An 11994-nucleotide genomic window follows, 5' to 3' on the forward strand; every position below is an offset into this window, starting at 1 on the left:
CGGTCGGCTTCCGTTGCTTTTTTTTTATTTCGTTGTCGCCAACGTCGCGCGTTGACATTTCGTCCGGCAGGGCGTCAGTCAGTCAGTCAGCAAGCGGGCGTTTCAGAGGCTTGCGGTTCTTTAATGTGCTTTTTGGGTCGGCCGACGCTTCGGTTTTGGCTCCGCTTTTCCAAGTCACTATCCGCGAAACGGGGTTTTATGGAGGCTTGCGTATGGCGAATAATTTGGCGCCGCTGCCGGCCGGTGCCGTGTCTGGCAGCGGAAGCCGAGCGCACGTTGAGCCCGTCGACGGGGGCCGGGCTCGGCGCAGCGCAAATTGGCACAGGCGACCACGCTCACAGACGGGTGATTCGATTAAGGGGTGGAATATTTTCCCATAAATTTTATTTGAGCAAAACAGGAAAAAAAAAAATGGAAAAAATCAACGCAGCCAGGGCCGAGAGCCTTAACGACAGCGAAACATTTTCTAGGCAAAAATACGCAGCGTTCCGAACCCGGGTTTTCGGTGCCGATCAATCCTTCGGCGATATGCTATCACTCTTGCCACGGTTGTACGCTCGCGACCCACTCAGCATCCGGTCGATTTTGTCGATGAAGCTCTGCTTTGATTTGCGCTTCGCGGTCAGCACTTCGCGGCACAGCTCGAGGAACGCCTCGGCCACCGGGTAGACGTGCTCGGCGGCCGATATCTCGCTGAACTTGCACTCGAAGTCCTTGGCCAGGATGTCTCCCTCCTCCGTGCTGACCTGCCGCAGGTGCACCATGTCGACCTTGTTGGCGACCAGCGCCACCGGGGTGTCGCTCGGGAGGTCCTCCTTCGCCCGCCGGATGTAGTTGAACGAGTCACGGTCAGTGATCGAGTAGACGAGCAGCAACCCGTCCGCCCACTGCACCGACTCCGAGCCGGCGGTCAGGCTGAGTGCTTCGGCATTTTCTTCCACCTGCAACCGAAGTAGAATCGAGATTTAATGACGTGTTCGTGTCGCTCAACAGGACTGAACGATTTTATTGAGTCACTAATCAAAACTGGGATTTAAGCGTTCAGTTGGGACAAAAATTTTGCGGTACGTGAAAAACACCCCGACGTCCTTATTGAAGTTCCGGAACTGCAACGTCCGGTGAGAGCGGATCGGCCGACAAAACAATGTTCTCTTCCGGGGGTGCACTTGCGACGGGGGTTTCTCGGAAAAGCTGGCCACAATCGGACCGCTTCGGACAGCAGCTGGCTAGCACGGATGCGTCTGGTCCGGCGATCGTCTTCGTGCTTCGCTGGAACGTTCCATCCGGAAAAGCCCGGTTGTTGGTCTGTCGAACCGCAAACGTACCCTGCCCGATGCTCATTAGATCCTTCACGATTTGCTGCAGGCTTCGTTTAGGTTCATCGACCGAAAATGTGAAGGTTTGGCCAGGTTTATTGCTCGGCTGGCGCGGACATTGGAACGGACTCGGGACGTCTCGGGACAGCTTTGCACCGGAGGCTGACACAGTTTCGTGGTTCGTGGATTCAAGTGGATGGTCGGGCCGGAGAGTTTCCAGTGAGCCCGTGGTCCGATCGTCTTCTTCCATCTCCGCCATGTAGCGGTCCAGATTCGTAATTTCTCGCCAACTTGACGGAACCACAAACGGAAATTCAGCCATCCCCGCGCCGCCCACGCTTGACGATACGTCACGCTCCTTCGGTTTGGCCATCGACGAAGCGGCTCGAGGTGCGAAGCTTCTGTTTGACACATTTTTGGCCGAAAGGCTGTCCCGCGCAGAGGTGGCCGTGGCGGGCCGTTGGGGTTGGCCGCGGTGCGGTGGCACCATCGGCCGGTGCTCAATGGCCGGTTCGCTCGATTCAATGCTTTCGACCAGCCGCTCCAGCTGCTCGTAAATTGGCCTCAGGCTTTGCAGCAGCCTCCTGTTTTCTCCGGTTTCGTCGTCGTCCGGTTCGCTCACGATCGCCTGATACAGTATGCTCGAGAGACCAATCATCGTTCCAATCAGTCCGCGCACTAATTGCTCGTTCGAAGGCACCTTCGCTTGGCCCCCGGAAGCATTGTTCAACCGATCCGAATTTTCAGCCATTTTGTGCGACGCGGAAACTTGTGACTGGCTTGCAAAGTGATAAAAGCAGCTTTGACGCGGGCAATGTTCACTAGGATTCCAATTTGTTTGCGATGATGCACAGCGCGGGATGGGTAAAGCATGTAAATCCCAGAATGGCAAAGTGCACCCAAATTGGTGCCGTCTGATGTTTCGTCTATTCTCCGGTTTCGTGGACAAAATGACACCTCGAGTTGCTGCTTAAACGTGGATCCTTCCTGTTACCCGGGGGCCACAGTATGAGAAACTTGGTAAAATTGTATGGCAGGCCAAGAAACTATTAATCTTTTGCTAGAGTTCCGTGAGTTACTTTGAGTTGCTTTTGAGCACCTTTTGTTCATGAAATATTTCACGCATTTTTTCAATGTGAACGTTGAAGCCAAATTTCAGCATGTTTTTTTGCCTTCCAAAAATATGGCTAGTTTTTCGACAGCGGATCTGATTTTGACAAAGATAGCAATAGAAGGAGAAGGAAAGGAAACTGAAAAATCAAAGCATAAACAAACGAAATGTCATTTCACTCACTGGAGCTCACGGAATTTTTCGCTCAAAAGCTACTAGTGTGGACGCTAGCATATCAAAAAACCTGCAGAGAAAACTCATACTGTGGACGAGGCGTTACAGGGTAAAGACATAAAAAACTCAATAACCCATATTAAGCCCGGAAAACGAAACGTTTGTGTAGAACTGCTGAAAAGACCGAACCAGTAGCCAAACTCGTATTGCTCTTCTTGGGTTTACATTCTTTAGGCACGGGCGAATGGAGTCGTAATAATCACGTGAACATTTTATCCCCAATGGTTGCTACGTCCGTTTGCTCCTTACCTTTGGGCAGGTGTCCCAGATCTCGCACAAAACCGCCTCACCGTCGACCATGATTTCGTATTTATGTCGATTTTCTGGCATGTGGAGACCGGCAGGTTGGAGGTTACCGCAACATGAAACGTGAGATGGAGCAAAGTTCTACAATTGATTGCGGGAAGAAATAAGCGAGGAACATAACGAGACTCACCGGCCTGATGATCGTACTCTCCGATATACCGTTTTGTGAGGAAGCGCACCGTTAGGGCTGTAAAAGATGTAATAGAAAGATGTTCTTTACGTATCACTTCCTATAAGGCATATTAGGTTGGGCAAAGTATTAAAGCATTTACAGCGTCATAATTTTGTTAAGTTTCTTACACAATTCTATCAACAAAATCGATGCATTTTTTATCGCTGTCTGTGCACAAAATTTTAGTGCACTAGATGGAAACAATAGCAGCCGCTAAATACCATAAAATTATTTAACAAATTAATGCCAGCTCGTTCGCAAACACAGCACCCCGGGAGAGACTTTAATTGATTGCCGGAGCCGGTCGACCGCAACGAAAGCAAGGTGGATTTTTCTCTCCTTTTTGTGTGAATGTTCTTACCAGCAAACACTAGGACTTCGACTTCGAAAGCAGACGTGAAGCGAGAGTGTATTGACGGGCGGTTCGTAGCGTGAACATTCCGCCGATCGGGTTTCGGAACACCTGCCACTCGCTGTTTACCTTGACTCAGCCGGTTCCGGCGAAATGGTTGTGCATGAGTCAGCCGCCACCTGCGAGACGTCTCGTACGCCAACCACGGGAAGCATAATTCAATGAGCCAATTACCGGTAACACTGCCACTAGCAAAAATGATAACGGCCGCGACCGGCCGGCGTTCGCTGGCCGAAGACGAAGCTCGAAGGATCTACCAGAAAGCAATTCGGTTTGATTTGTTTACCTTGCTGGGGCCTTCAAAATCCGGCCACCGGCCACCCGTTGGGTTCCTTTGGCTGTCAAGAGTGCTTCAACCGGTTGAATGGTAAACTCGATGGCATCCATTTCGTAGTACTTACCCCTATAGACATTTTCACGATAGACCCCGTATTTGCCGAAAGCTTGTTACGGCGTACGGCGTGTCTCATTTGCCTCAGAGCAACAGCAAGTGGGGCGAACCTAATCATGCTAATTGCTTCAGGCTGATTTATACAAAAAAGATGTTTATTAGCGGAAACACAATCTTCATAAATTGGTAGCACATTAACTTTGCTACCTTTTCACACCTTCCACCAAAACACGAGTAGAAATGTCCCTACTTCCCTTCAATATGCTTCTCCATTTCCGTTTTTCCTTTCGTTTCAGTCGCCTCAACTTTTCTTACGCCTTTTACGATATTCACGAGCATCTGTTCCGATGTTCCGTGCAAAGCGAGTGGAAAGATGCACGAATCAAACAACAAACTCAACTACGGCCGATTGGTTCGACAAAGTAGCTCTACCCGATCAAGCGGCCTGCAGAAAGTCGGTTAAATTAATAACCAACCGTTGGCAGCTGTTGCTTTCATTCGTCATGCGACGCTACCGGCGGTGATGGTCGACGGAGTATTTAGCGTTCAGCTCACGGCGACTATGGGAAGACATTTATGAGTGTACCACACCGCCACACTCCCAGTCAAGAGAACCGACCCCTCTCGCCGTGACGCACACGAGTTTTCTCCTCATCAATCTATTGCAGCGTAGTTTAACTGTCGTTTTATAGTGTTCCCTGATACGGTCGGCAAATTTACGACTCTTGTACTGTCGAGCGACCAGAAACGAACCGAACCATCATAAACCGAGCCTTTGGAAGAAATTTCCCAAGCCAGAAGGAGCCGAACTGTGGGATGGAAAGCGATGGGATGCGGTGGGAACCTTTGGGCCCATCTCTACCAACTTCGGTTTAATTTCTTAATTGCTGTGATGCGTGGAAATTATCTTCTGAACTCGACCATATTGCTGTGGCCATTTGCTTGCCCAGTTTCACCGGCCAGCGCTCTTGCAGACAGGACAGCGTCCTTCGCTGGACCCAAGCAAACGAACCATCATCATCCGCAATGTCAATAAACAGATAATTTACCATTCGCACAATAAACATGTCACTAGTACAAGCGGAAAGGTTATTAAACTTGCTCCGGGGGTTGTAAACTTTTTTGATTCATTTTTTTAATGAACTTCATGACGTGGACTGTATTCAACGTTCGAGAGACGAAACAATTCAACGTCAGCTGACTTGGAGAGGATTCGTTTTGCCACGCACCAGGCGCCTCCATCGCCGTGGGACTTGCGTTGCGTTTACGATGAATGCGTCACCGGCGTATCACATGCCGTGTGTTCTAAAATTAGCCATCCTCCCGAATCAGCCATTCACCGGGCTGACAGGTCCGGGTTTTGTGGGTCCGAGATTTTGTGCATTCATGCGACCAGTAAGGCACATATCATAGATGAAGGTTGGCCGGAGTATTTTTGGACAACAAAACACTCGAAAGCCAGGCGGCCACGTTCAACAATACCATTTCGCGTGTTGCCCTCGACGGATGCTGGGTACACTTGGATCAATCCCGACCGATGATGGAAGCCGTCGGTCGAAAAGCATCGAGCGTATGTCATTTCGTGCTACTTTTTTGCTATTGAAGATGTAAAATTCGTTCCCACACAGAGTGTCAGCGAATCTAGCATCTTCATGAACGCGAGGTTACTAACTGGCCTGGAGGAGGTGCTGTCGCCAAAGGGATTGACAGACGAAACAGTCATCGTCGCCCTGACTTGGCAGTGGACCGACGGAGATCGAGCCGCAACACCATGTAGAATGCGGAATCGCCTCTCGGCTTTGCGGACGTCGGTCGAACCTTTACCTGGGGTTCGGACAGTAATTGACGTGATCCTTAAATGAGTGAGCGCACGGCGCGAATGCTGACAGCGGACCGATAGACGACATACGAAGACGCCGGCCGATGATGACGCGGGATGGTCGCGTAGAACGATCAATCGACGATGTCGCGGGATTAATAGTAAATAAATTATTTTTCGTCACCCCGGGAGTGTAGACGTGGGGCATCGGAGCGTTAGTATATTTTAATGCGTATTTCTTCTTTCTATTCATTGGCGTGACTGTTATGAAACTGTATTCTTGTGTCACAACATGGTAGGATTTTATATGAATTCTCGCCGTGAACTAAAAATACCAATGATGTATTAACTGAAAGTGTTTGATTAATTTGTCTACACGCTTAGCAGGGTGAGATATGCGTGCCAGTCGTCCAGTCTTGGTCGGGATTCATGTTAACGGTTTATATTTTCATAAACACGTTGCAGCTTAAGACCGCTCGGTCCTGTAGCAGCCGGATAGAGAGCAAGAAGTTTGTGTCTCATAAACACGGTGGTTGTAAACTGGTTGGATGTAAAAAATCCTTGCTTCAAATGGTTGAAACTTTGCTGTGAGACACGTTTTGCAAAACACAACTTAGCTCAGGTGAAAGTAGCTGTTGGTTGATGCGAGTTTTAATATTTAAATTTTCATTGCTATTTTCATCATTTTTATTGGAAGTAAAATGGAGTGTTTATAGTTGAAATGACGGAGACGAACGGTGCTGTGGTAACAACTTTGCCTTAAACGCCCAGGTTCTATTTAAATTCTTTCACTGTTTAAAGTTAAATGTAAAAGTCAAAAGACCTAAATATAACATCGCTAACGTTATCACGTGTGTCGAATGATCGGCAACACAAAATCCCGAGCGTTAGTAACAAACTGCACATATATTTAATTGACCGGACTTGGCCGGCCTTTTCCATCGTTGGTCTTCGGTCATCGATTTGCAGGCAATTTGTCCGAGTCAGCAAGCATTAAGCGTGATTCGTTTGATTATTAATTGAATTGCACAGCTGGAAGCGCCCGGACAAGCCGGTAAAAAAGGTGACAAAATAACTAAAGTAATAAACCCGACAACCACCCCACGTTAAACACGAAACTCCGCATTCCGCAACAAAGTCTATAGGTTGCCGCTAACCGAAGCACAACCGCAGCCACCACCTAAAACTAACGGTTAGCCCCGCCGGCACCTACCGCTCTTGCCGACGCCAGGTGCCCCGATGACGGCCACTTTTATTTCCGCCAAATAGGACTTTTTCCTCCTAATGCCGCGGGTGGTCATGGTGCTGGAAACGGAAAGGCTTCCCCGTGGTAAACCGAAGCTTTGGTGAGATGTTTTTTTTTGCTCTTCTCGGGTGCGGCTTGGGAAGGATTGCGGCCCCTGCCGCGCGCGACCTCCAATAAACGGGTCTGCGGCTTTCACAGCAACAGCAACAATCACCGTTTGTTTAATGAAGCATTAAATGTATTAACCTCGCCATGTAAACAGACGCACGAAGGACCGTCCCACGCGCCACCGTGACAGTCGTGCGAGCCGGCCACCGAACCGAACCGGTGTGTGACCGTGAAGCGAACCGAATCCGTGCGAATCCTTCGGGCAAACAGGATAGTCAGAATGCACTGCACACAGATATACGCTGCGGTACGCGTACGTTCGCTAGAGGCCTTTATTTTTCAACTTTATTCCATTTCGAGTTTCGAGGGCCCTAGGAACCGGGCTGGAATAGCCCGGTGGAAAGCCTCGCGTTCCGCATCACCGCGCATCACCGGGGGCATGAAAATTTAATTGTTTTACACTCATCGCGCACGCCGGACAGTGGGGTAGCGGGGCACCGGTGAAGCACCGCTCTGGGTGACGATGTTTCGACTACGGCCTCGGTTCCGACCGCTCCGCACACAAATAAACTGACCGGAAAATCACCATTGTTGAGGGAAACTCCTATTTTTTGTTTGGCCGATTTGTGTCCGCTTTGCTACTTTCCCCGTTTCCGGTGGTGAATATATTTCACCGGATTTGTGCATTAATTGTATGCTCACTGACTGGCCAGTCGCGGGATTCGCACCGCTGTTCAACTACACTGCGTGACGCCCGCCACCACCGTTCCGTTCCATTCCACTATCCTGTCCATGTCGGAAACGCTGAACAGATACTCTCCCCACGTGCGTAAACAGGTGCCACACAGCCGAGGGAGCTTCCTGCCAATTAGGAAACCGTTTGTCAGCAAGGGCCACAATGTTGCACTGTCAGAATATCGCAACCGATCGTCCATTCGGCGATGTGTTTCCGCTATTGTTTTCACATCTACTTTCGGATCGATCCGAGGTGCTCGTGGGTCATGCACGCACGCAAAGGAAGATCGGTGATCAGCGAGCGTCTGGACGTCCGTTCGTGAGCCAGAGCAACTCGTAACTGGTCGCTGCCAGGGCGATCACCGTTGAGCGTGCTGTAGATCGCACAGTGAGACTCGTCACGCGGGTTTGGTAAAAAAACGGAAAAAGCATTTCGATTTAAACCTTAATCAGAACTGGTTTTATTAAAGTAACATGCAAAATTCGGACCATGCCCATGAGATATTTAAAATAAAGCTAATTTCACAAATGTAGGAGATATTGTGAAATGCTTGTGACACGAACTGATTGAATGCTTGCTGTTTAAATAAATACATGTACATCATATCAATAGCCATTTAATGCATTGCTTAAAATGAGCGACTGTATTCTGGTTTAGTAATCCTTAGTACCGGTTTAATTTGCATTACTTTTCGGGGATTCCGACCGGCATGATTTATATGCTGTCTCATAAATGTCGTAATCGAACGAGACAAGATGAACGATCCAATGTTCTCCGTATGGGGAACCGCTTTTATTAGGCTTCATTGTCGTTTATCGAAAGTGCAGCCAAACAACCCGCTTGGCATCGAATGGAAAATCACATTTTGTCCGACCATCGCCATTGCACAGGGGGCGCTTTCAGCTGCTCATTCTGACAGCGATCATCCCTCTACACACATCGATCCCACCCAACAACGATCTTTCGACCGTTGTCCCTTCGGACGTAATGGCTGCGTGTATGTATGGAGCGTTGAGCACGATAAGGTCACTGTGGAATGCTGCTGTCCCTCAAGATCTGAAGAAAGAGAGCGAAGGAGAACGATTGTTTCGCGTTGGTTGGTGGAGCACAAACAAATCACGACGCGGCCGCGACGACCTCGATCGCGGGCAGACGATCGCAGTGTGAATCTCGTGAAACACGGAAAGGTTAAAAATAATTCGCCCTCCCGCTCGCCCGTCCAAGCCATCCCGATTGGCTTGGACACGGGATCTTGGCCATTTTTGCTTCATATTGTGAGCACCGTGGAAGGGTAAGGGGGTATATGCCGCCCCACTCGGGGCGGTGGGTGAAGGACCTTTCAAGCAGAACCTAGTTCGCAGTGGCGTGGTTCTGACAAACCGCGACAAACGCATCTCGGAGTAAGTAACAACAAGTTGGTCAATAAGTTTCAGGGCAAGAACGAAAAGCAGCATATTTTAAGGGAAGATATGTAGCCTCGAAGAAAGAAATAACATGGCAAATCGATGGCAAACTTTAGTTCATCAGGTCAATGTCAACAGTTAAACGAAGAAATCGACATCACAGTTTGTTCCTAATTTTTTTGTTAAGTTCAGATAGTTTTTTTCCAACATATAACTGATTCTGCTCCATCTTCATAACACGTGCTACTGTGGTCAATAAATAACGAGAACGTGACGTGGTGCGTCATGAATTTCTGCCAAATTGACAAACTGTGAACAAAGAATATTATATAAGAATGTTATGGATCTTGAAACAATTGTTGGTTCTTGCATCGACGAGGAAGTTTTTCATTCCATTTTCGTGACCATTTCGGGGTAATTTCGACACAAACTCGACCTATATTATTCCACAATCACCGTATTCACCTTACGTAGCACCACATAACTTCTGGATATTAGCTAAAACCAAGAGACAAGGTTCGGCGTGGGCATCGTTCAGAGTTGATAACGAAGAAATGAGCCTGTGGCGGAGCATTCAAACCGCGCACATAAACCGAATCATGTCGGGGTCACCAGTTTTGTGGGTCTACTTTCGGAAGCTTCGGTGTTGAGATGAACTTGCTCGCTTGATAGTTGCGACTCAAGAGAGCTATTACTTTTATTCTCTGTCCCGCGTAGACCAACAACAGCCTCAACGAAGAAGGGTTTTTTTAATTTTATTAGAAAGGAGGGTTTCGGAAATTTGAACAAATGCCATGTAGTTATCATTTTAATGGTGATGACATAGATTTAGAAGAATAAACAAAGAATGTTAGACTTATACGAGAATTCCCGATATTTTTTGGTCACAGTACCATGTACACCAGTGGTCACGTTACGGTACCAAACTGTACATTGCATATTACAAAGAGCATTTCATTCATATAAAATCGACTGATGTTCTGTGATGTATTATCAAGTACAACAACATGTGGGTGTTCAGCATTACTGCGGGGACACAAGATGCGTAACGTAACAAGTTTGACGTTAACGATTAATGCCAAACTGCTGCGCCTCTGTCAAAACGTTTACGCCTCGCGCGAGCCGTAAACCCGAGCGTAATTATTTTTTTCATACGCTTTGCTTACAAACAGAGGATAATTTAAGTTCTTATTTGCTGGTATAGCAACAAAATCGGAAAAAACAGAAAAAAATATTCAGAAATCAATTAATTTCTCTTCAATTTCTATTTTCTTGGACCAAAAACACGAACGTAAACACGTTTGACATTTCGTTTTTAATTTTTTGCTGCCACACGAAGCGTAAACGTTTTGACGTTACAAATTAATTTTACGCTAGTTTTCACGCTTCGTGTGTCCCCGCAGTTAGGTTTGTTGTAGACCTTCATTCTCCGCCCTAGCTAGACCGCATCTGCCGCCGATCGACGGCTCGATTTAGACGAGCGAATGCGACTTCAGCAGACGCAACCATTGAGCGACTGGAGCTGTTTCCAGTTCGGGCCAACTGCCACGAACTCGTCGGTCGGCGTCGGTGTTTATTTACGCGATGGGTCGTGCGCGTGGAAAACGCCAGAACACCTCAAGAGGCGCATTCCACGCAACCCCCAGATTCCCAAGTCCAACCCCAGTCAGCCTTGAAGCCAAAATGGCCGCTTGATATCGGTGGTGAATGGGATGGTGTTCCATTGACTGTTTACATTACAACCCGGCGCTGTGAGTTTGTGGAACGTTTGTTAATTTGTAGATTGTTGTTCAACGCACCGAATGCGTCGGAAAAGCCGCATTTTATTGAACGGGGCCCGTTGATTGACGGTTGTCTGATTGATGTTTCTACGTTGTTTTTGTATGAAGATAATCTTTTGCATTTAAAAATACAATCGCTTGTGTTGCTCGAAATGTGACACCGTGTTGCCTGCTGCTACAGGATGGTTTCGGCTGAAAAAAGGAGGTCCCCCGTGATATGCCACGCTGCGGGCTGCGAAGAATAATTGCGAATCGCTCACGGTCCGGCCCTCCAACAGAGCACGAACTAATTATCCACCGCTTGGCGCAGGTTGGCGTCGTAATCCTGGCAAATATTCAACCCACGTGCGACCGGACCATGCTGCCGGCCAGTCCCTTGAGTAGCGCTTGTCCCACGCGAGCACAAGTCAAGAACTCTTCAGGCGAGCTAGCCGGCGCCTGGCCGAGACGCTCAACGCCACAGCTCACAAAAAGAGAACATCCGGTCGAGCGAGAGAGAGAGAGAGAGAGATGCGCAGAGTATCATAAATCATTCATAAAGGAGGAAGAAAAATCCGACGGCAATAATGTCGACGTCAAGACTCACCATCGCCATCCTTTTCGAGATGGCGATGCGGCTTCGTTTCGGTTACTCTGGGCCACGCCACGGATTGAGGCAGGGAGCAAAACCAATTTTCCGCCCCGGCCCCCCACCCAACCCATCGAGGAAAACCCTGAACGCAACCCCCACTAGCCGGGCCCCGGGTAGAGGCCGAAAACATTCACACCATTAACAACAAACACCACTTGTTAGCACGCGCATTCCGGTTCCCTGGCCTGCGCTGGCCCTGGCGGAGCAAACGGCGGAGGAAATAATTTATTTGTTTGTATTTTCAATGCCAAATCGGGCCAACCCTGGGCACGGTCTAGGGCCCGACGGTGACGGGAGTCCGTGGGCTGCGGGAGTTATGCACATTTTT

At 48.6% G+C, this 11994-nt stretch overlaps 1 protein-coding gene across 1 annotated transcript; it reads right to left on the reverse strand.

Moving 5' to 3' along the window:
- Window positions 1-458: 458 nt before the first annotated feature.
- On the reverse strand, window positions 459-8156 carry LOC131215022 (ras-like protein family member 11B). The gene is made up of 4 exons (XM_058209397.1): window positions 6975-8156; window positions 3098-3154; window positions 2911-2984; window positions 459-941 (listed from the first exon to the last, which is right to left on the reverse strand). Exons 1-4 carry the CDS (start codon window positions 7060-7062, stop codon window positions 513-515), a joined length of 648 nt encoding a protein of 215 aa, XP_058065380.1. The 5' UTR covers window positions 7063-8156; the 3' UTR covers window positions 459-512.
- Between the last annotated feature and the right edge of the window lie 3838 nt (window positions 8157-11994).

The sequence above is a fragment of the Anopheles bellator genome, chromosome 1, assembly GCF_943735745.2.
Source record: "Anopheles bellator chromosome 1, idAnoBellAS_SP24_06.2, whole genome shotgun sequence".
NCBI lineage: Eukaryota > Metazoa > Arthropoda > Insecta > Diptera > Culicidae > Anopheles > Anopheles bellator.

Bases quoted from the DNA above. Each gene is read 5' to 3' on its own strand.
- LOC131215022 (XM_058209397.1), bottom strand. From the start codon at position 7,062: ATGACCACCCGCGGCATTAGGAGGAAAAAGTCCTATTTGGCGGAAATA. The intron at 3,155-6,974 runs GTAGGTGCCGGC...CATCTTTTACAG, and splicing joins ACCTGGCGTCGGCAAGAGCG to CCCTAACGGTGCGCTTCCTC. The intron at 2,985-3,097 runs GTGAGTCTCGTT...TCCACATGCCAG, and splicing joins AGAGTACGATCATCAGGCCG to AAAATCGACATAAATACGAA.